Genomic DNA, 24,086 nt, shown 5'->3' on the forward strand with positions numbered 1-24,086 from the left:
GGAGTGTGTGTGTGCTGGAGGAGTGTGTGTGCTGGAGGAGTGTGTGTGTGCTGGAGGAGCGTGTGTGCTGGAGGAGTGTGTGTGCTGGAGGAGCATGTGTGCTGGAGGAGCATGTATGTTAGAGGAGTGTGTGTGTGCTGGAGGAGTGTGTGTGCTGGAGGAGCGTGTGTGCTGGAGGAGCGTGTGTGCTGGAGGAGTGTGTGTGCTGGAGGAGTGTGTGTGCTGGAGGAGTGTGTGTGTGCTGGAGGAGTGTGTGTGCTGGAGGAGCGTGTGTGCTGGAGGAGTGTGTGAGTTAGAGGAGTGTGTGTGTGCTGGAGGAGCGTGTATGTTAGAGGAGTGTGTGTGTGTGCTGGAGGAGTGTGTGTGTGTGCTGGAGGAGTGTGTGTGTGCTGGAGGAGCGTGTGTGCTGGAGGAGCGTGTGAGTTAGAGGAGTGTGTGTGTGCTGGAGGAGCGTGTGAGTTAGAGGAGTGTGTGTGTGCTGGAGGAGCGTGTGTGTGCTGGAGGAGCGTGTATGTTAGAGGAGTGTGTGTGTGTGCTGGAGGAGCGTGTATGTTAGAGGAGTGTGTGTGTGCTGGAGGAGCGTGTGAGTTAGAGGAGTGTGTGTGTGCTGGAGGAGCATGTATGTTAGAGGAGTGTGTGTGTGCTGGAGGAGCGTGTGTGTGTGTGTGTGTGTGTGTGTGCTGGAGGAGCATGTATGTTAGAGGAGTGTGTGTGTGCTGGAGGAGCATGTATGTTAGAGGAGTGTGTGTGTGCTGGAGGAGCATGTATGTTAGAGGAGTGTGTGTGTGCTGGAGGAGCGTGTGTGTGTGTGTGTGTGTGTGTGTGTGCTGGAGGAGCATGTATGTTAGAGGAGTGTGTGTGTGCTGGAGGAGCGTGTGTGTGTGTGTGTGTGTGCTGGAGGAGCATGTATGTTAGAGGAGTGTGTGTGTGCTGGAGGAGCATGTATGTTAGAGGAGTGTGTGTGTGCTGGAGGAGCATGTATGTTAGAGGAGTGTGTGTGTGCTGGAGGAGCGTGTGTGTGTGCTGGAGGAGCATGTATGTTAGAGGAGTGTGTGTGTGCTGGAGGAGCATGTATGTTAGAGGAGTGTGTGTGTGCTGGAGGAGCGTGTGTGTGTGTGTGTGCTGGAGGAGCATGTATGTTAGAGGAGTGTGTGTGTGCTGGAGGAGCGTGTGTGTGTGTGTGTGCTGGAGGAGCATGTATGTTAGAGGAGTGTGTGTGTGCTGGAGGAGCATGTTAGAGGAGTGTGTGTGTGCTGGAGGAGCGTGTGTGTGTGTGTGTTCGCACTCGCAGCACCTCTTGCTGGTATGGACGGGTGTGTCAGTACCTGTGTGTGTGCTGGAGGAGTGTGTGTGTTCGTAGCGCCCCCTGCTGGTGTGGACGGTTGTTGTCTCTGCTGCGTCTCGCCCTTCGCATGTGACAGTCTGTCTCTCAACATCCCAACAGCAACCTAGAGCGCACACACACACACACACACACACACACACAGAGAACACTTACTACACAGATGAAGCACAAGAAACGCACTTTTAATGCAAACGGTAGGGTATTCTGAGTGGTTTCTAGACTTTAGTGTGTGACTGTCAGTGGTGGTTTAGTGCATTACATTAATGATACACTAAATGATACGCGTTTCTCATTACAAATATGGAAAGATTGTTTGTTTGCTGTGTTTTCTGCGTTAAAGCGACTCAAACTCAAGCAGATGCAGATGGCGTGTGTGTGTGGAGCAGCTTTTACTCTCATGAGCTGCTCATGGAATTACATTTATGCATTTGGCAGAAGCTTTTATCCAAAGCATTTCAAGGTACACATTTACATTCTTATCAGTTCTTGTTTTCCCAGGGAAACGAACCCATGACCTTTTGTTTGAGCTACAGGAAAGCTGTAGTTTATGTATAACAGGGAACGACAACTGGCGGCCCGCGGGCCAAAACTGGCCCGCCAGCAATATTTTCTGGCCCGCCGGATTATTTTGGAAGTCCTAAATGCTGCACAAAACTCTTCCACTACTTGAGAAAAGCCGTAGTCGCACGGCGATTTCACCGCCGCATACTGTGTGAAACACTCATAGGGAATCATGCGGCGCGGGATTACATTTTAAAGTATAACTGTGCGTTCATACCGGACGCGAATAGCTCGTCAAATTCGCGCCTGCCGCGTCTAGTTATACGCTTGACCACTTTGTGTCCATTCGCGCGTCAAAAGACGGTAGCGGTCAGAACTCTGGTGTACTTTGGACGGAGCGGGCGGTCTGACTGACAATAGCCCACTCCCGACATCTTTTGACAGCGTATCCGCACTTAATTCTGACCACCTGTACACCTAGCTCTGAGGAGCTGTTTGGTACTGGAACCATTGTCAGTCAACAACATTCTTTTTTTGCAAGGATGTTTGAAATAGTTCGGCAGAAAATAGCCTACTTCATTTGTCAGTAGGGCAATATGATTTTCGTTTATGTTGCTTAGAAATTTCAGTGATAGGCTTTGTCCTATTTAATTTATGTTAGGCTATTTATATTTCATAATTTTTTTCTGTGGCATTTTTTTTCTCTACTGACAGTACAATGTTAAAATAGCCTAATATTTATATTGACACGAACACAATTTTTGTATAGCATTTATTATAGGCTACTTAATCTCATTCTTGCCGTTAGAGACATTTGAATGTGAGATTATGGAAACGAGATCTAAATTGTGCGGACCCGTCAGGTCGGGAAATAAAGCGGGTGAACACCGAGTGTATTTTAAGCGGTTGCTGAATAGAACCTTGTGGGAGCGGGACGGGAAAAAAACAGTCCCGCGCAGAACTCCTTAAACCTTAGGTGTGTATGTGTGTGTCCCGAGTAAATAATAATACAAAAAAAAGGAATAAAGTTCAAAAGTCGGACTGTAAGCGAATGAGTATGATTGCTATTCACACCTTTATTAAAATGGCTGTAATCTGTTACCACAATAGTACTTGATCTGTTTAAAATGATTTCCTTGATATATGCCTAAGGTTTAAATTAAAAATCAAAATTAAAATTTGTCTAATCCAGTAATAAATTTTTTCTATTTTTGATCTGAGCAAAATCAGAAAACCCATTGTTATTCGTTTTTTCATTTTAGTTCAGGAAATAAATAATGGAAAAACAAGTCGTTTTTCATCTTTTTATTTTTGGTTTTAATTTGAAAAAACGATTGAACGAATGATCCACGGACGGTGACGGACACATCATATTCCGCGATTATAGGCCTATATAAAAGTATTTAATTTGTATCCATAGGCCTACTCTGTGTAGCTGGCCCGCCATCTACTGGCTAAAAAAAATATTGGCCTGCGGCCAAAGTTACTTGCCGACCCCTGGTGTATAAAGTGTGAAGTGCTTCTATATGTTTACATATACGTGTGTGTGTGGGTGTGTGTGTGTACCTGGTCGCAGTCGTCGGGCAGATAGTTGAGTGCGGAGGTCAAGCTGCCCTGTGACGCCAGTATACTGGAGTACTGGATGAGTTTCTCCGTCAGCGCTGAGCTTCGCACACACACCTCGCTGTTACGCAGACGCTCGATCGACCTCCGCAGGATCATCACCTTCTCCACCAGATCCTGCACACACACACGACAACACAGACGTCACACACACACGAGCTCAACGCAAGTATTCATTACTTCAATGAGCTCATTGTTTCTGCCTTAAATTATTACATTGTTTAAATTAATACATTTTTAGCTAACTGTGACTTTGTATATGTACATTTCTGAAATGCATAACTTAGACAGTCTCTGATAACAAAACTCTTTTTCTAAAGCTGCTTTGAAACGATCGGTGCGTCCCAATCCGCATACTATCTGTCCTGAATAGTATTTGAAAATAGAATTAGTACGTCCCAAATCGTCGTATGTTGAAATGAGTAATGCACAGACACCCGGATGGTCAAGTGCAGATCCGTGAACACGCTAACGGCTAATAACGCCCACAACCCATCGCGCATTGGACGAGGATTCGATTAGAACTACAAACGCGAGTGAAAAGTGTTAAAAAACTACAGACATGGAGGACGCGCGAGTCCGGCACGGTTACGCAGAGGTGTTTGAGTGATTAATTATCAGTATCTAACCTGACAAATGCATTTATTCAATGTTGTCCACATTAATATTTCATATGCAGCAGCATTGTAAGGACAACTTTTGTAAGGATACGTTTTGGCATTAACTTCTAAATGCATCATTATATTCAAATTACAAACACATGAGGAGAGTCTCCGCATGAAAGACCCACGACGTCGCGCTGGAACAACAAACACAAAGTGTGGCGATGATAATCTCAGACACTGTTTATGTGCTTTATGTAAGGGTTAATGCCCGACGAGGTGTCCATTGTCAGGTATTAATGGACGACGGTGAGGCGTGATGCGCGTCGGACGGTTGCCTCCGCCGAAGTCCATTAATACCTGACAGTGGACACCTCGAAGGGCATTAACCCGCTTATATCATGGTCACTTGCCAAATAACACATTTTTAAAACATTAGTTTATATTTTAATTAGTTTTACAATCGAAATGTAAAGTTTTTACAAACAATAACTTGGTTTCCCTGGTTACGCCTGACGGTTTATTTAGCAACCGGAGATATTTATAGTCCGCTCGAATTATAGTCTGCCTGTTGCTATGGTTACTCACAGCTGATGTAGCCAGCACATTTATTTATTAATTTCAAACGGTAAACAGTCAGTTTCACCAGAACTCCTTTACTAGGTGTCCTCTATCAGTTTATAATGGACACCCTGCAGCCAATCAGAATCGAGTATTCACCCAGACCATGGTATAATTAATGTTAAAAGCGTGTCATGTGACTCTGAATATCATTTAGTGCTCCAGCTTTGAAGCTGTAAAAGCAACAATGGATAATTCACCTCAGATCTTGAAATCAAACAAATGGAAACAAGAACGTTCAAACTGTGAACAAACAAGTGTATTCTTTGACAAATATTGTTTTAGTAACTCAGCCTATGTGTTTTTAATAATGTTTAAATGGTGTAATATTTGTGAATTTGATTAAGTAGCGATTTATCCATTTTCTTGCGAGTGCCTCAGGATTACGCTCTGGTGCCGTGCACTCGCCGGAAGACTCCGCCCACACGCTGCTCTGATTGGCTGTGGGTTTTGATTGATTGGCGCATCTCGCAGTCGCGTCGCGTCTAGTGTGGACAGACAAATTATTTGTCGCTGGAATCCTAGCGCATCGCGTCTGGTTAGGACACGGTGTAAGTAGGCGAATTGGGACGCAGCAGATGTGAATAAATGTGAATGATGTGTGTGTGTGTGTGTGTGATGGTGCCGTGACCTCGAGCGCGAGCGGAGACGAGCAGTCTCTCTGTGACGTCCAGCACTCCACCAGACGCTCGATGTTCCCGGAGCAGATGAAGCACAGACAGGCTTGCAGACGATGTTTCTCTGAGCCTTCAGCGTCCAGACGAGCTCCTAGAGTATCTGAACACACACACACACACCTGTCAATCACTCCGAAACAACACACACTCTGTTATATGCTTAGAGTGATGCAGAAACAGAGACGTGCGTGTTTCGCATGTACAGGATATTCAGGTAGCATGTGCATGTATAGGAATGCTACGTTTATTTGTGTATGCGTGTGTACATATGTATGTATAAATATGTATATATCATTAATAACTGCAGAAGGAATGATAACTTTTCTTCGTTTTTTGTTTTCTCATAATGACAGGGAGCCGTTGATGTGAGCGGCGACTCTCGGCATGATCTCACCGCAGAGAGAAGCGAACTCCTCTGGGTTAGCGTAGGTTAGCAGAGCCGCTAGCGCCTCCTTCCAGTTCTCCAGCTCACAGCTCTGGACGATATTACACCAGTTCTGCGTCACCACTGACGAGATCAGCTGACGACGACAAGCACTCATCAACACACATTCAGTTCAATTATAATAAATAAAAAGAAGAATTATTATTATCTTTACCATTAAAATATTATAATAAATAATAATAATAATACGACAACGGCTAATAACAACACTAATAATAATAAACATAACGGCAATAATAATAATTAAAAGAATAATGAGAAAAAGAATAACAACAAAAAGAATATTGATAGCAATAACAATTATAATTACTAAAATATTCATATTAATATGAACAAGATGACTAATAATAATTATTATAGTTATTATTATTATCTTATTACTACTATTACTAATAATAATAATAGTAGTAATACTCAAAATAATAATGATAATAACAACAAATAAAACTAATAGCAATAATTATTATTAAAATATGAATAATTATATGAACAAGATGACTTATTATAACATAATTATAATAGTAGTAATAATACTCAAAATAATAATAAAAATAGCAACTAAACTAATAATGATAAAGATAATTCTGATGCAAAAAAATTATTAAAATGATGATGCAATAAATAAATAAATACCAGTTACAGAGGAAAGTTTCCACAAGTGACTGATGTACAGATGTAAGCGGTTACCATGGAGACGCTGTTGGTCTGGCGGGTGAGGTAGCGTTGCTGGGTCTTCTTCAGTAGCTCCTCCCCTCCGCTGATTGACAGCAGGATGGCCTCTGCGAAACGCCCGTCACTCAGGCACAGGTCCACCGCGCCCTCGAAGTTCCCCACCAACAGAGCCTGACTGATCAAACCGTCCGTGTCTACACACAACACAACACCACACACACGTGAGCACAAGCACAAATCAGGACTATCAAATCATCAAGTTAGTACTAGGGCGGCCCCCTAATGATCGACTAACCGTTAGACGAACAAAATTGTATTAGTCGTTCAGTCGCAGAACAAACAAACAAAAAAATCTGAAAAGTGGTCGATCAATTGTTAACGTTCATTAATCGACCTCAAATATGTTAATCTAGACAAATGTGTGCTATCATTAGCCGTATATCCAAGTGTTTATGTGGAGAGTGTGTTTACTGCATGACTTATACAGGCGCCGGCGCCATCACTTGAGTTTAACTTAAAGGGGTGGTTGATTATGATTTGTCTTTTCTAACTTTAGTTAGTGTGTAATGTTGCTGTTTGATCATAAACAACATCTGCAAAGTTACGACGCTCAAAGTTCAAAGCAAAGGGAGATATTTGCTTTTACAGAAATCGCTTTTTAAGGACTACAACACACGGCTGGTAGAGACTACACCACATTCCTCCCGGGTTAGTGACATCATGAACCCAAATATTTACATAACCCTGCCCCCGGAACACGATTTATAGATTATCAAGACAGAATATGCTAATCAATGACTAGAAGATAACTACACATCAGCTTCATAAATTCATCAACTAACCATTCAGAAATGTTGTCACTTCTTCTTGAGTCTCTCCATCATTGTCTGACTCCGGTTTGAACATGAAAAGGCTAAACGTGTGTGTGAGTGCAAGCTGTTGAAGCTCCGCCCCCTGTGCCGGGAGCAGCAGCTCATTTGCATTTAAAGGGACAGACACAAAAACGGTGCGTTTTTGCTCACCCTCATAAAGTGACAATTTTAACATGCGATATCAAAATATCTGTGGGGTATTCTGAGCTAAAACTTCACACACACACTCTGGGGACATCAGAGACTTACTTTACATCTTGTGAAAAGGGCATTATAGGACCTCTTTAACATTCTCCGTCATTTTTGGTCATACAGACAAGAGTAATGCAAACTGTAAAGGGTCTCCTTTTATTTCTGTAAACGTTGTGCTTTTGTAAAATAACGTCTCTCTGTCGATTAGCGCATCACATAATGAACCGAAACTCAGTGTATACTTGCCTCACAGACATGAGAAATATATCTATAGAAAGCTTGAAATTGTTACATTTGAATGAACATAAATATTCTCAGATTATGTAATCCGTATGAAACGAGCATATAGGCGGAGACGTCGAGTCAGCATCGTTGACTATGTTTGAATTTGAGCACTGATTAGACTATATGGATTTTATATAGGCAATTAAAAGCGCATTATGATGATTTATGGCTTAATATAAGTGCGTGATTAGTCGACTAATGGCTTAAATGAACGACTACTAGTCGAGGGCAGCCCTGGTTATTTGTACGCATGTGATTTGAAGATGCTCGCCTGAGGAGACGGGGATCTGGAAGGGCTCTTTGTCCTTCTCTTTCTTTGGTAGTTGATGAAAGAAATCAGCAGGAGACTCACGGCCCGACGAACCGTCTTCTCTCTGAATGCACGAGAAACTAAATCATGATTCATAATCCAATCCAATAAAACGACGTGTTGAATGAGTGTGTAACTGAATCTGACCTGATCAGAGAGAGTCTGCATCTTCTCAGCCAGATCGTTCACATCCAAACCGTTGGGTTGAAGCTTCCTCGACAAACACGCCGAGATCTGTGCAAATACACAAGCGAACACACTGAAAAACATGCATATAGTGGTAACACTTTACAATAATGGACTGAGTGTGTGTGTGTGTGTGTGTGTGTGTGTGTTTGATCCGAGATCTGTGCAAATACACAAGTGAACACACTGAAAACATGCATATAGTGGTAACACTTTACAATAATGGACTGTGTGTGTGTGTGTGTGTGTGTGTGTGTGTGTGTGTGTGTGTGTGTGTTTGATCCGAGATCTGTGCAAATACACATGTGGGTCTGTTCCTCTCACACAGCAAGAATTGGAAGATAAGATAAGTCACTGAAAAACATGCATATAGTGCTAACTCTTCACAATAATGTTCATTAGTTAACATTAACTAATAATGAACTGCAGTTATACAGCATTCATTAATCTTTGTTCATTTCAACATCTAATACTTTATCAAAATCTTGTTTACATTAGTTAATGCACAGTGAACTAGCATGAACTAACAACGAACAGCTGTATTTGTATTAAGTAAGGTTAACAAAGTTTAATAAATATAGTAACAAATGTTAGTTCATGATAGTTAATACATTAACTAATGTTAACTAATGAACCTTATTGTAAAGTGTTACCCATATAGTTTTATTCCAGGGATTTTCAGGATTTTATTTTATTTTTCCATGCAAAACATAACGTGCAATAATGAGGTGGGGTAAGATGTGTCAGTGGGTAAACTGTGTCACTCCTCTGTCCTGTATTCAGCTTTACCTTCCTCTGCAGCTCGTCTTTACTGAAGCCCAGCAGCCGCAAAAACTTCACTCGCGCTTCATCTTCGAAATTCACCTGTTAAAAACACGAAAACACTTGAACAGGACGTGCATCTCCTCAGAAACCGATACACACATACATTCTCTGAAGCCCCCATGCATTTAAAACAGTCTCTCTCTACCGCCAGTACTCTGATGACATCATTCTGTCTGATTTTCTGTCCAATCAAATGCTCTCAAGCATCTGAAGCATCCCACCGCAAACATTAGGATTTCACGCTTAATCGGATTAAATCAAATTAAAAGTGCGATTTAATGAAATAAATATATCCGTGTTTCGGAGTGAAGCGCGTCACTGTCTTCTTTCACACTGTTTTCAGCATCTCAACGTGATTACGTAATGTGTGTCGCATCACAGCTAGTGCAAGACCAGCATTTATGGTTAAAAAGGTATATACATTTTTATTTTTGTTATAAAATAGCCAATGGTTTGTCTAGATAAGACTCTTATTAAGCCGTTGGACCCCATTGAAGTCACTATATGGAGGAAAATCCTGGAATCCTGAAATCCTAAAACCTTAATTTCTTTTCAAACTGAAGAAAGAAAGACATGAACATCTCAGATGACGTGCGGGAGAGTAAATTATCAGGAAATATTAATTCTGAAGTGAACTAATCCTTTAAAGGGTTAGTTGACGTAGTGTAATGGTGCAGCGCTTCTGGGTTGTACGTCAGAACGGAGGCTCACTATTGGCCAACGCTGGTCATGTGTGTGATGCTGGCCAATAGCGAGCCTACGTTCTGACGTACAACCCAGAAGCGCTGCACCGTTACACTAAGTGAACTCACTCAGAGAAACACAGAAGAACATGAATAGTTGAATAACGTCGTAATTTTTGTTTATATTTGCACACAAAAAGTATTCTCGTCGCTTGATAAACTTAAGGCTGGAGTCGCTTGGACTATTTTAAACATTGTCTTTACTAACTTTCTGGGCCAGCAAGTTTCAATAACAGAGAAGCCTATGGAGGAGTGAGCCAGCTCTCAGATTTCATGAAAAATATCTTAATTTGTGTCCTGAAGATGAACGAGAGTCTTACGGGGTTGAACAACATTAGGGCGAGTAATTACTGACAAGAGTTTTCATTTTTGGGTGAACTATCCCTTTAAGGCAGTGTTTTCCATGCATTTCATTGAGTGTGTGTTTCACAGAATAAAACAGGGCTGGAACAATGTTCTGCACGTGTAAATGTTTACCATGAGGAACCTCCATATGTCCTGCTCGGCGTCAGACGGGGCGCTCGTGATCTTACTGTGGCAGTAGTTGGTGAAGGACCCAGACTGCAGAACGGCCTGGAGCTCGCTGGAGCGCTGGAGGAACTCCGTCTCTGTGGTCACCTGACTCACCTGTACCTGTCGAGGCTGACCCGGCGCTGTAGGGTTCTCAAACGTCACCAGCTTCCCACCGAACTGGAAGAGATAGAAGCGAGTAGAGTCAGATCAAGCGTGCCTTTCCTGGAGCTCAAACAGTAGAGCGCTGGCACTTGCAACACCATGGTTATGGGTTCGATTCCCAGGGAAAGTAAGAACTGATAGGAATGTAAATGTGTGCCTTGAAATGCAATTTAAGTCGCTTTGGATAAAAGCGTCTGCCTAAATGTAAAAGTAAAATGTCCCGCACAAGTCCTGAAAGGTGAAGCCCAAGCGCCTCGATCGCCCCTCTTAAACGATACTCAGCACAGAGGTGTACATGTGCATAAACACACTTTTAATGTCTTAAGGCGAGACACAGCAGGCAAAAACCTTGTTTTGTTTTTACTGGTCAATTCTGAGATTTTGGGATATTTGTCTTCTTTCAGACTTGTGGTGAAAAAAAGTCTGAAATACACATTTAGGTCTTTATTTTACTACACTTTGTCTGTTTGCATCTGTAGATTTCTCATAAATTAAACAAAAGTTGGCGTTCTTAATCCTCCCGCTGCTCCACGATCTCTGTCTGCTCCCTGTCATCACACACACCGCTGGAAAGCTCTCTCTCTCCTGTACAATCCTGTCGGATCCAAATATGGTCATTTCCTTTTTATCAGCAACCAATCGTGAAAGTAAAAGGGCTGAATGCGCAATCTCATTGGCTGATGATAAATCTTTAAAGCCCGTTTTCTCAAAATGACTTTTCTCTCATTCTCCAAGTCTGAAATCTCCACTTCAGTCGCACCGATATACACCAAACTCTCCAGTCTTGTACCTAGTTATATTATGAAGACATTTACAGAGGGATTTGTAAATATATTATTCCTAGCTTGATTTATATAATATTTTATTCCAAAAAACATGGCGAAAATATTTTTTTTAAGGCTATTGACAGTATTTTCTGATTTACAGGATAACAAAAGTAGATATCCATAAATCCCTCTGTAATTTTTTCCCCCATCTAATATGTGAACACAATGAAAAAATAATTTTTAACCTGGCTTTATCCAATACTCAGATTTCGTTTTTTTTTTATATATATATGCAAATTAGCGCATATTTAATTAGACATTGCCTAATATGCATATTTAAACATTAAATTACAGAAAACTTGTAATAAATTTTTTTCTCATCTTAATGTAGCTGGGAAAGTTTCATGGTGATATCTGCTAGTTCAAATTTTACCCTATTCACCTGTAGTGTCTCGCCTTAAACTTAACAAATTGAGGCTATAAAACCAGGAGTGTGATGTCATGATCGACAGCCTCTCTAAACGAAGTCACTGAGGCACAAATTAACTTATTGGGGGATTTTTGGGAGGAGATTGGAGCTTCAACTTTAATTTCTACATTTCCATAACTGTTTATTTCACACTGATATGAGTTGCTCTGAAGTAAACTTTGTAGTAACCGTTTCTGCAGGAGTGTGTGTGTGTGTGTGTGTGTAGGACCTTAATATCCCTGAAATACTCACAGCGAAAGAGGCGCCGACAGGCCTTCGCACCCACTTGGGTGGCTTTGTCAGCGGAGGGATGATGGTGGTCTCGACTGTGGGCTGAGGCATTTGCAGAGGCGGAAGAGCTTGACCGGTTCCAAACGGGTCGTTGGTGTCAAACGAAGCCGAGATCTAAGAGGAGAGACTGGTGAGTAAATCATGGGCTAATTTTCATTTTTGGGTGAACATTCCCTTTAAAGCCACAAACAGATCGACATTCCTCGGAAAGAGTGTGTAAAACACACACACATAATCGCACCTGGTCCACCGTGCTGTGCTGATGCTGTTGAAGACGCCCACCCATAACTGAGTACACACTGATCCGCCCGTCAAATGATGCGGCTGACAGGAGGGCGGGGTTACGAGGACACCACTGCACATCGAAGCACCACTGATTGGCTGTTGGCAGCTCGTAAATCACCTGAAACACCAGAGACAAGGCATGATGGGCAATTAATGTGGAAAGTGATCCAGAGATCCCACACTGATGGATTTCTATGATTTTATTCATTAATAATCCCATAAACATTCGATGGATTAACATTTGAAAATGAAGAAATTAATACTGCCATACATATTAGTATTGTAATGTAATAGTAATATAAAATAATGATTATATTATTGTTCTTAAATACTTCTTATTTTTCTATAAATACTTAAATATTTCTTAATTTGTTTTAATTTAGTAATTGTAATATTTTATTTAGTAATAATAATAATAATAATATTATTATTTCATAGCCATACGGATAAAAGATTTATTATATAAGATTCATATTTTGTTTGTTCATACTGTCTGTGAAAATTAAATGTTTGAATAGATTCAATTCAGAGGCATAAATATTAATATCGTAATTTTTACAGTTGTAATGTAAAATAATAATTACATTATTTACTTTTTATTTAGTAATAATAATAATAATGTTAACAACTATTATTATTATTATTATTATTATTATTTTCATAGCCATACTGATAACAGGTTATTTAATAAAATAAAATATTATAATATTTTATTAAACATTATATATAATATAAAACGTATTATTGTTAGAATAATTTCACAGATCCATTTAATTTAGTAATTTTTTAAACTGTGATCTGCTTTAAGGTTCATATTTTGTTTGTTCATACTGTGTCTGTAAAAATTAAATGTTAACAGATAGAAAATACATCAAAATACAGGTATTAATCGTACAAAAATGACACAGTAGTGACCTCTAAAGGTAGAGCACGATGCAAGCAACGTCAAAGTCACGGGTTCGATCCTCAGGGAATGCATGATAGAAGTGCATGGATGTAAATGTCATGTAAATGTGATAAAGCAGCAGCTGTGATGGACGGACCTCTCCGGTGTTCGGGTTCCAGCACAGGATCCGGTTGTCTTTGCCGCTGCTCAGCAGAAGCTCTGGATCGGCTTGACTCCATGAGATGGACAGAATTCCTCTGGAATATTAAAAGGACGTCACACGTGTGCAGGAGCATGAAAGCAGCGCATAGAGACGTGGACTTTAGAGAAGCGAGCCTCTACCTGGTGTGGTTCTCCAGGACTTTGAGTGGCGAGGTCGCAAACCGCAGGTCCCACATCTGGATCACGGGAAGCCTGTCGTCCTCGGATGCCAGAACCAGCTGAGTGGCCACATCTGGATGCCACAACATCCCAGAGCAGTGCATCTGACAATAAAAAGAATTAAACATTTTATTTATAATGCGCTTTTCTTAAACCCAAAGCGCTACAACAAGTTCAGTACAAAAGTACATCCGGAAAAGAAGATTAAGAAAACCAAACTGCAACAGGTAGAGTACAATATACATCCAGTGTCTCCAATTAAGACATAAACACTATCTTAAAAAGATGGGATTTTAACTGTTTCTTAAAGGTGTGGTATAATGCCCTTTTCACGAGATGTAAAGTAAGTCTCTGATGTCCCCAGAGTGTGTGTGTGAAGTTTCAGCTCAAAATACCCCACAGATATTTGTATATCGCATGTTAAAATTGTCACTTTTTGAGGGTGAGCAAAAATGCACCGTTTTTTAATGTCTGTCACTTTAAATGCAAATGAGCTGCTGCTCCCGGCACAGGGGGCGGAGCTACAACAGCTTCTGTCCTTAAAATTTCTAAAACTTTTAGCTTTTTATGTTCAAACCGGAGTCAGACAATGATGGAGAGACTCAAGAAGAAGTGACAACATGTAGAAGCAACAGGACATTTCTGAATGGTTAGTTGATGAGTTTATGAAGCTGATGTGTAGTTATCTTCTAGTCATTGATTAGCATATTCTGTCTTGATAATCTATAAATCGTGTTCCGGGGGCGGGGTTTATGTAAATTTTAGGGTTGGTGATGTCAAAAATACAGAAATAAATAAGTAATATTGTGATATATTATTACAATTTAAAATAACTGGTTTTCAATTTATTATACTTTAAATTATAATTTATTTCTGTGATGCAAAGCTGAATTTTCAGGATCATTACTCCAGTCTATCACATGATCCTTTAGAAATCATTCTAATATGATGATTCATTATCAAAGTTGGAAACAGTTCTGCTGCTTAATATTTTTTCATAACCTGTGATACTTTTTTAGGATACTTTGATGAATAAAAAGTAAAAATAAAAAAAAATAAAAAAAAAGGATGTAAAGGATGTGTTAAATTGATAAAAAGTGATAGTAAAGATTTATATTATTAGAAAATATTTTTTTATTTTGAATAAATGCAGTTTTTTAACCTTTTATTCATCAAATATATTAGGCAGCAGAACTGTGTCCAACACTCATAATAAATCTGAATATTAGAATGATTTCTAAAGGATCATGTGATAGACTGGAGTAATGATCCTGAAAATTCAGCTTTGCATCACAGAAATAAATGATAATTTAAAGTATAATAAATTGAAAACCAGTTATTTTAAATTGTAATAATATATCACAATATAAAAAAAAAATCTGTATTTTTGATCAAATAAATGCAGGCTTGATGAGCAGAAGAAACTTCTTTCAAAAACATTAAAAATAGTAATGTGTCCAAACTTTTGGCCTGTACTGTACCTGCATATGTGTGTATTTATATATACAAAATAATTATACACAGCACACACACATATATTATGTAAACACAAACCTTTATTTTGCATGCGATTAATCGCTGCCTAGCACTTATTTTTGGATTCTGTGGTGAAATCTGACCTGCACATGTTTTTCTCTCATCGGCTCAAACAAGCGTTCGGTGTCGAGGATGTTCTTACCCTGTTGCTGTGGTCACTGATTTTGATGATGGGCTCGTTCTTCCTCAGATCCCAGACCACGGCTTTCCCGCTGGGATTGGCGGATGCCAGTATGTGTGGCACTTGACTGTTCCACGCCACCACGCTCACGTCCTCCGCTGGCTACGACATGCACAAGCACACGGATAAAACCACCGCAATGTCTGAGACTTTCCCACAAACCACCAGCTGAAGTTGAGCATCCAAAAATGAGCATCCAAACCAACAAACCCCAGCAAAGACACGCTACTTTCTCAACACTCGAATCGAATCGTCTCAGAAAATGTTTTTTTTTTAGGTAGTAAACCATTTAGTGTCAGTAAGTGCCCCTATTATGCTATTATTAAAGGCTCATAATGTTGTTTTAGAGTCTCCTACAATAGTTCTACATGCATTTAAAGTCATAAACACTTTAATGTCCTCATAATCTCCACTGCAGCTTCAGCTCTTTCCTCTCAGTGTCTGAAACACTTCCATCAAGGATTCAGTCTCTCTAAGCTCCGCCTCTCTGAGAGCTGCTCTGCTCTGATTGGTCAGAAAGCAAACGCTCATTATCATATCTGAATCTCAGCTCTTGATCACAGTGATACGAACAGTGACGATGGCGTGGGTTTTACCGTATCAATCTCAGAAAACAGCGTCTTCTCCACATGAACAACACGAACCAAACTCTTCCAGTCTCAGATACACTACAGTGTTTGAGGGCGGAGCTAAGAGACGCTGTTCAGCCAATCAAGACCACAGTCTGGCATTATGCAAATAAGTTACAAATCTACGTAAGTTTGATCAAGGTTTGATTAAGAAGTGAGACTGGAATTACTGACGACTCGTTTCAGGCAGTTCAGAATCACTTTCTTTTAGGAGACAAAACAAGTATTCTTTACTTCAATGAGCTCATTGTTTCTGCCTTAAATTATTACACTGTTTAAATTAAAAAAAATTTGCTAACTGTGATTTAGCTAACATTTATCTTTGATCTTTGAAACTTTGAACCTTATACATTCACAAACAGCTTTATTACACACTGAATGAAAGGTCATATCTGAAAAAGCATAATAGGGGCACAAAGAGATGCGAGAGAAGAGGTTAATCAAACCCAAACCACACACACACACACACACACACACACACACACACACACACACACACACACACACACACACACACCAGCACCTTCATCTTACCTCACTGAGCTAAAGGAACAGAGAGACAAATGCATTCACTTTACCATCAGATGATACTACCAACACTGACGACACAAAACGCTTTAAATAATCAAGAACAACTGTCCACACCTGTGACTTGGTGCCCGGTGTCATCGGATTACTGAAGTTGTTCAAATCCCAGATGTATATTTCCGAATCATTGGCTCCTGATGCGATGAGATTACTCTGTCAGAGAGGGAAGAACACATGAGCGTTAGCAAACGTGACACCACACTGCTTTTCTCACTTAGTATTTTTGTCTTGTTTCCAGTCCTAATATCAAAAAAATATTACATCAAGATGCATTTACTAAAGTAGTAAAACGCCATAAGATATTATGTCTTGTTTTCTGGGGAAATAATAAAAAATTAAGTGAGTTGTAGTTTTTTAAGCATCAACTCACTTAATTTTGTTTACTTCCCCCAGAAAACAAGACATAATATCTTATGGCGTTTTACTACTTTAGTAAATGCTTCTTGATTTAAGAATCTTTAGCTATTTGGATTGGAAACAAGACAAAAACACTAAGTGAGAAAAGCAGTTTTGCAGACACGAGTGGATCTGAAGCGAGCCGCGAGCTCCACCTGGAAGCGGTTGTAGTCGAGCGCGTGCACGGGCCCCGTGTGTTTGTTGGACTGTCCGATCACGGCGTCTTCGCTCGCGGAGAGAATAGCGTCCGGGCCGAAGACGGTCACGCTCCCGTTCTCACTGCCTCCGATGAGCCGCCCCGATGACCCCGACGTCACGTCCATATCAAACGCCACCCAGATCAGACTGTGAAACCTGCCAACACACACACACACACACACACACCGAGATCATCACAAATACACACACCACCAGGACACTTTACACACATAGAGGATTCAAATTAATGTCTGATCATTTATAGCTCTTTCTAAATGTCATAATCATTTGTTAACAAGCAAGTTTAGCTAACTGTGATTTTGTATATGTATGTACATTTCTGAAATGCATAACTCTGATAACAGATCAATCTAAATTGTAATGTGGACTCATGCACTTTCTGTAAAGCTGCTTTGAAACGATGTGTATTGTGAAAGGCACTATACAAATAAATGTGAATTGAATAGCTATAATTATCAAAGAATAAGTCAGCTTTATTTCTATAGCGCTTTATACAATACAGAGTGTTTCAAAGCAGCTTAAGGTCAATTTTGAGATTTTGGGATATTTGTCTTCAATAGCATGTCTTCTTTCAGACTTGTGGTGAAAAAAGCCCGAAATACACATTTAGGTCTTTATTTTCCTACACTTTGTCTGTTTGCGTCTGTAGATTTCTCATAAACTCAACAAAAGTTGTCGTTCTTAATCCTCCCGCTGCTCCACGATCTCTGTCTGCTCCCTGTCATCACACACACCGCTGGAAAGCTCTCTCTCTCCTGTACAATCCTGTCGGATCCAAATATGGTCATTTCCTTTTTATCAGCAACCAATCGTGAAAGTAAAAGGGCTGAATGCGCAATCTCATTGGCTGATGATAAATCTTTAAAGCCTGTTTTCTCAAAATGACTTTTCTCTCATTCTCCAAGTCCGAAATCTCCACTTCAGTCGCACCGATATACACCAAACTCTCCAGTCTTGTACCTAGTTATATTATGAAGACATTTACAGAGGGATTTGTAAATATATTATTCCTAGCCTGATTAATATAACATTTTATTCCAAAACACACGGCGAAAATAATTTTTTAAGGCTATTGACAGTATATTCTGATTTACAGGATAACAACAGTAGATATCCATAAATCCCTCTGTAGTTTTTTCCCCCATCTAATATGTGAACACAATGAAAAATATTTTTTTAACCTGGCTTTATCCAATACTCAGATTTCGTTTTTTTAAATATATGCAAATTAGCGCATATTTAATTAGATATAGGCTAATTTGCATATTTAAACATTAAATTACAGAAAACTTGTAATACATTTTTTTTCTCATCTTAATGTAGGTGGGAAAGTTTCATGGTGATATCTGCTAGTTAAAATTTTTACCCTATTTACCTGTAGTGTCTCGCCTTAACAGAGATAAACAGGATTAAAGCTGCAAGCAGCATTTATCGGGGTTCAAGCAGTTAAGGCCTTTAAGCACAAAAGCATCAAAAGTGATTAAGTTTTATTTAGCAAGCATGTAACCACTGATATAACAGATGGAAAAGACCATTTACAGCCAATACAGGCAATGTACCATATGGTTTTAAAGCATTTTAACAGTTATAGCGCCACCTATGGTCCGATCTCCATGAAACTCTGCATGCTTCTTCACCATGTTATGACACATATGCTCATACATTTTTGTGAAGTTCTGAGTTTTCCTTCAGGATTTATAGGCTTTTGAGTGTATTTTGCCACGCCCCTTTTCTAAATGACCCTGTTACAGCCAGCCAAATGCAAAAGTTCAACTTTTTTCGATAACTATTGATCTTCTAGAGAGTCCAGAGAATTGTCCTAGACTGGTTTGGTTCCGCTTGGGCGAAAAACCAGGGACTAGTTCGCAAAAGTAGGTTTTGGACAAAATTCGACATAGCAGAAAATGTTCCCTGCCTAAATCAAAATTTGGGATACACATTTTGTCCGCCTTGAGCCAGGGATCACAGTGATGTAGGACACTTGAGTCTACTTTTGGTTGCTGTAGCGCATCGAGGGTCATACTCTGATGGGTTCTCCCCAAATTGAGGCCTACCATCTGGCCAGGTTTCAAGTCTCTAGGCCTTACGGTTTGGCCTGCACGATCAGTTTTACAAATCCTTACAATTACAATAGGGTTTATGAACCCCTAAAAATAACAGAATCAATGATGCAGTAAAAAGTTTGAACTTCTGCTGTAAAAAGGGTCATTATTCAGATCAGTGTTGATTCAGTTCAGTCCGATAACTGTGTAAAGTTGAGCTGAAATGAGTTCAATTCATGCAACTCTACAGAAGACAATAGTGTCGCCATTGAGGAATAAATACACAAATCCAAAGTTCTCTCGATATGCTAAATAAAGTATTATCTAGCATAATATTTACAAAGCATTTGCATTTACGCTCATGCATTAAATGCTGCAAATGTCTCAAAAATGTGACTTTAGCATTTTGTGCACAATGAGCAATAACTAACTTCATTTAGTCAAAGGTTGCAACCCTGACACAGTATATTTTAATATTCAGTGAGCTCCTTTTTGCGAAATATGAATATATATAGTGAAATTTAACTCTTTAAAAGCAGCTTCAGTGAATCTGACAACTGCGTGAACGACACACCCGAGAGAAAAACTGGAAATGCCATTACAACAACATGCCAGTGTGAGAAAATGTGACGATCTGAAAAGGTCACAGTTGCAGTAAATGTACACACTGATCAGTGAGAGTGACACACACACCACAGGCGTGTCAGAAACATGTTCACACAAGCGCGTTTGTGTGTGTGTTAGATCATCCAGAACGCAGAATGACGACACTCTAAAATAATGCTGCGGTTAAACCTGTATTTCTGCTATTGAATCGTTGCTGGGGAAGAACGTTATTAACATAAACATAAATTAGTTTCAAAGTAATACACATCAACAAGAGAAGCTAGAGAACTGTTGTACAATCATCACTTTCTTTCTAAATCAAGCTGTGGCTTATGAGTGTTTTGGGTTCAGTGTGGAGAGCGACTGTGATCGTAAAGCTTCTATACACACCCAGTCATTAAAACTAAACTACATAAATTACTCTTTTTAAAAGAAGATGCGAGACGTGTTTGTCTGTGCAAAAGTCAACGCAATAATACTAGTGTGTTATTATGCATTTTCAATTTAATTTTATGTAAAAAAAAAACTCCTCAAAGTTTTATTGTCTTAAAAGAAAAGATGTCAAAGTTTTAAGTCATACAGGTATTCTAGTATGCATTCAGAAAGTATATATATATATATATATATATATATATATATATATATATATACACTAACACTCAAAAGTTTGGGGTCAATACATTTTAACTTTTTTTAATTCATATTTTATTCAGCAAAGGACGCATTACATTGATCAAAAGTGACAGTAAAGACATTTATAATGTTACAAAAGATGCTGTTCTTTTATGAATAAAAATAAACTGGAGGAAATCTAAAGCAGCAAAACTGTTTTCAACATTGATAATAATCATAAATGTTTCTTGAGCATCAAATCATCATATTAGAATGATTTCTGAAGGATCATGTGACACTGAAGACCGGAGTAATGATGCTGAAAATTCAGCTTTGATCACAGGAATAAATTACACTTTACTATATATTCACATTTTTTAAACTCAAAAAATATTTCACAATTTTTACAGTATTTCAAACATTCAAACATGTTAGCGACCCCAAACGTCTGAGCGCTAGTGTACAGAAACGCACCTGTTGGAGGTGGGCAGAGTTCCTCTGAGCTTCATGTCCATGGATGTATCGGCAAAATCCATCTCAAAGATCTCCAGAACGGAGCTGGTGTTGAAAGACGCGTCCAGCTGCTGCGCTGCAGTGCCTGGGGATGTGAAGAAGTGAAGACACTGAGATTATTATTCAAGCATTTTAAATGAAACTCGCTGTCATCCACTGCTGCACACTGGCTGACAGGTGAAAACACACACAGATACACCTGTGTACCTAAGGCCAGGTATGTGGGATGCTGTCTCGCAGGACTCCATGCCTGAGAGGCCGTCCTGAGGATCTCCTTCACCCTCATCTTCCTCCAAACTCCTGAAAGGACAAGAAGGACATGATGTGATTTACCTGTCAGCACTTAAATGACATTCCTCTGCACTAACAATGCCATATCAGCCTAAAGAACCTGTTAGTGGCTTAATATTATGTCAGATAACAGTGCTAACAGAGAGTACTAAAGTACATTTCCGTAATAATCCTCAAAGAAATCACAAACACGTGAAAATACAGCATATATTATTTCTCAGACTCAAATGATCTGTAATCTCAGATTATTTTGTCATTCTTTTAAAGTATATGTGTAATAAATGTCGTGTGGAGATCATTTAGAGCAGAAGTATATGTATAATCACGTTTATTCCTGATCAGCTGCTCTTGATGTTAGCATTAGCATTAAACCTGCTGTTGACTATCTGCGCTTCAAAACACACTAACACACCGATCAGACCACAGTAACACACAATAAAACACCAGAATCTCGAGTTTGTCCTAAAAACGTCAGATTATACTACGTGCTGTCTGTGTACTTACGGTTGTTGGTGATTATTAGTCTCGTTTGTGTGTTGATGAGAGTTCAGTCAGCGGCGCTCCTCGCGACACTCATGGAGAATGTAGTCCGGTGCGGAATTGTAGTCCAGTACGGCAGCCGGCGAGGGACAATATGTACGAAACGATTAAAACTCAAACCCCTTCTGCTCGACTCGGTTTATCTTTCTACTAATGCCAATATTTCAGAATTAATAAACAAATTAAATTTAAATAAATAAATAAGGCCAATAGTGCCCATCCAAAATGTTTACTATATATTTAATATTTGAGAGATTTTATCCCCAAATCTAGAGTCAAAAGTAAAAAAAGCCAGCTAAACTTGAATTATACACAACTATATTGATTTTAAGTTTTATGGTGTTTTAACACTTAATAGTGAAAATAAAATTAATAAAAGTAAAATTTGAAATATGAAATGATCTGGCACACATCATAAAAAAATAAAACCCTGATGACAGTTTAAGTCTCATTTGAATGAAAAGTAGATGCAATATAAGAAACGACAAGCTTTCAGTTTAAGTTAACTTTATTAGAGAGACAGAAATATACACAAGTTATGGAACAGACAGGCTTCTAGCATTAGATTTCATAATGAGTGACAGGTTCTGGTTGCTTCTCCGGGTCTCCACCTCTCTCCAGATACAGGTTGTTGTAAGGATACTGTTTAGGGGCCTGGAAAGAGAAAGACAATCATTCATAAGATTTATGGAAAGCTTGAAGACTTCCAGAAAAAATAACAATTATTTTCAGGCAGAATGATGATCCACAACTAATTTTCATGTTGATTTTTAAGACTATTTAGCAAGTGAATAACACAAATTACCCTAAAAAAAGAAAAAAAAAGAAAAAAGCTCTACAAAGTGATAAAAGAAAAAGAATGACATGCATGTGTGTGCATTCATATATATAAAATAAGTTTACACAGTACACACACATATATTATGTAAACACAAACTTTTATTTTGGATGCGAATCGATACTTTATGTAAATTGCTCATTGTTGTCCCTCTACTCACCACAGGCTGGTAACTGGGGAACATCTCGCCCAAGCCGAACATCACCACCATGAAGCCCACGAAGCCCAGCAGGGTGTTACGCATGGTTCTCCAGTCCACAGGGCTCGGAGACGTGTCAACCCTGTTCCTGATGTACATGTCAAAGTCATAGTGCATCTGCAACACAAACACAAATCAGCCACTAATCTGAGAACCCGATGAGACGTGGACAATTTCAATGCATTAACATCTTGATTATACTTGATGCATTCAATCAGACACTTGATATCTATGCATTCAGTAGGGCTGGGTATTGACACAAATTTCACAATTCGATTTCAATTCAGAAGCTTGCAATTCGATTCGATTTTCTATTCCGATTCGATTCAATATTGATTATTGTGGATATCAGGGACAATACATGGCAAATCTTCTCAAGGAAAACAAATCTCTTCACTAATGCTGTAAACTATGGGAGTCAGTGGTGGCCTATAGGCTTCATTAGCCTACTGTAATATTGTAGGTAAAAATGAACTGATTTGTATACAAACACTTAAATTACACTTTTATTTATTTTTATAATAATAAAGTTATATGAAATATGGTGCATATATTTAGCAGAATGCTCCTCTCTAGAGTTAATTTCTCTCGCTGACTGATGAGTTTATGGTCACTGAATATGGTTTTTCTGAGGTAAATGTGACGTTACATGACATTGTTTACAAGCTGTTTTACTGACGTCTTTCCACGGGTGAAACACTGATTGGGCGACTCCATGTCACATGATACGGATTTCGATAAGTTGTACTCTACCGTTTAACACACTTTCAGAAGCTCATTCATGTTTACTTCGTGCTGTAACTGGTGTTATTAAGGCGGAAGAGAAGATCATGTGCTTCTCTAGAGCTGAGCCAGAGCGATCTCACGCCACAGCGACAACATGGCATTTATGTTATTGAATTTCGTAAGAAAATGGACGTAATTTTAAATCTGAGACTTGTTTGTTCTAAATCTGTTTCATATCAATAGTAGCAAAGCACGAAGATTATTGTGATTTATTGGATGGGATGCAGCGCTACAATGTTACATTCATTCATCAGCTGAAAACAGGATGACTAATCAATTCTTGGGATTTAAGAATCGATATCGGTTCGTAAAAATGAGAATCGATTAAAATCGAGAAATCTATATTTTTTACCCAGCCCTAGCATTCAAATACCTTACAGGGATAGTTCACCCAAAAATTACATTTCTGTCATTAATTACTCAACCTTTATTCAGCAATCAAAGGTTGAATCACTGT

The 24,086-nt window shown here is 39.3% G+C and overlaps 2 protein-coding genes across 5 annotated transcripts in view; both read right to left on the bottom strand.

Moving 5' to 3' along the window:
• sec31b (SEC31 homolog B, COPII coat complex component) overlaps positions 1-21,876 on the bottom strand; it is a 39,109-nt gene extending 17,233 nt beyond the window's left edge. For 2 of the 4 annotated variants that reach the window (XM_082152399.1, XM_082152397.1), the window contains exons 1-19: positions 21,771-21,876; positions 21,183-21,275; positions 20,937-21,060; positions 17,139-17,337; positions 16,645-16,740; positions 15,332-15,472; positions 13,615-13,757; positions 13,430-13,529; positions 12,343-12,504; positions 12,063-12,215; positions 10,377-10,589; positions 9,121-9,195; positions 8,293-8,379; positions 8,107-8,209; positions 6,502-6,680; positions 5,764-5,890; positions 5,324-5,469; positions 3,413-3,586; positions 1,326-1,448 (exon numbers count right to left, since the gene is read on the bottom strand). In XM_082152399.1, coding sequence (XP_082008525.1) covers positions 1,326-1,448; positions 3,413-3,586; positions 5,324-5,469; positions 5,764-5,890; positions 6,502-6,680; positions 8,107-8,209; positions 8,293-8,379; positions 9,121-9,195; positions 10,377-10,589; positions 12,063-12,215; positions 12,343-12,504; positions 13,430-13,529; positions 13,615-13,757; positions 15,332-15,472; positions 16,645-16,740; positions 17,139-17,337; positions 20,937-21,060; positions 21,183-21,261 — 2,424 coding nt within the window. In that variant the 5' untranslated portion in view covers positions 21,262-21,275; positions 21,771-21,876. Of the gene's footprint in view, positions 1-1,325; positions 1,449-3,412; positions 3,587-5,323; positions 5,470-5,763; positions 5,891-6,501; positions 6,681-8,106; positions 8,210-8,292; positions 8,380-9,120; positions 9,196-10,376; positions 10,590-12,062; positions 12,216-12,342; positions 12,505-13,429; positions 13,530-13,614; positions 13,758-15,331; positions 15,473-16,635; positions 16,741-17,138; positions 17,338-20,936; positions 21,061-21,182; positions 21,276-21,770 lie in introns of all 4 variants that reach the window. The other 2 variants (XM_082152398.1, XM_082152396.1) reach the window with 1 other exon arrangement.
• A 420-nt stretch (positions 21,877-22,296) lies between these two features.
• The window catches only part of ndufb8 (NADH:ubiquinone oxidoreductase subunit B8), a 3,241-nt gene continuing 1,451 nt past the window's right edge, over positions 22,297-24,086 (bottom strand). Inside the window, exons 4-5 of the mRNA XM_082152484.1 lie at positions 22,805-22,960; positions 22,297-22,460 (exon numbers count right to left, since the gene is read on the bottom strand). Of these exons, the coding sequence (XP_082008610.1) occupies positions 22,368-22,460; positions 22,805-22,960 (249 nt within the window). The 3' untranslated portion in view covers positions 22,297-22,367. The remainder of the gene's footprint in view (positions 22,461-22,804; positions 22,961-24,086) is intronic.

The sequence above is a fragment of the Leuciscus leuciscus genome (genome assembly GCF_965113295.1).
Source record: "Leuciscus leuciscus genome assembly, chromosome: 21".
NCBI classification, from domain to species: Eukaryota; Metazoa; Chordata; class Actinopteri; order Cypriniformes; family Leuciscidae; genus Leuciscus; species Leuciscus leuciscus.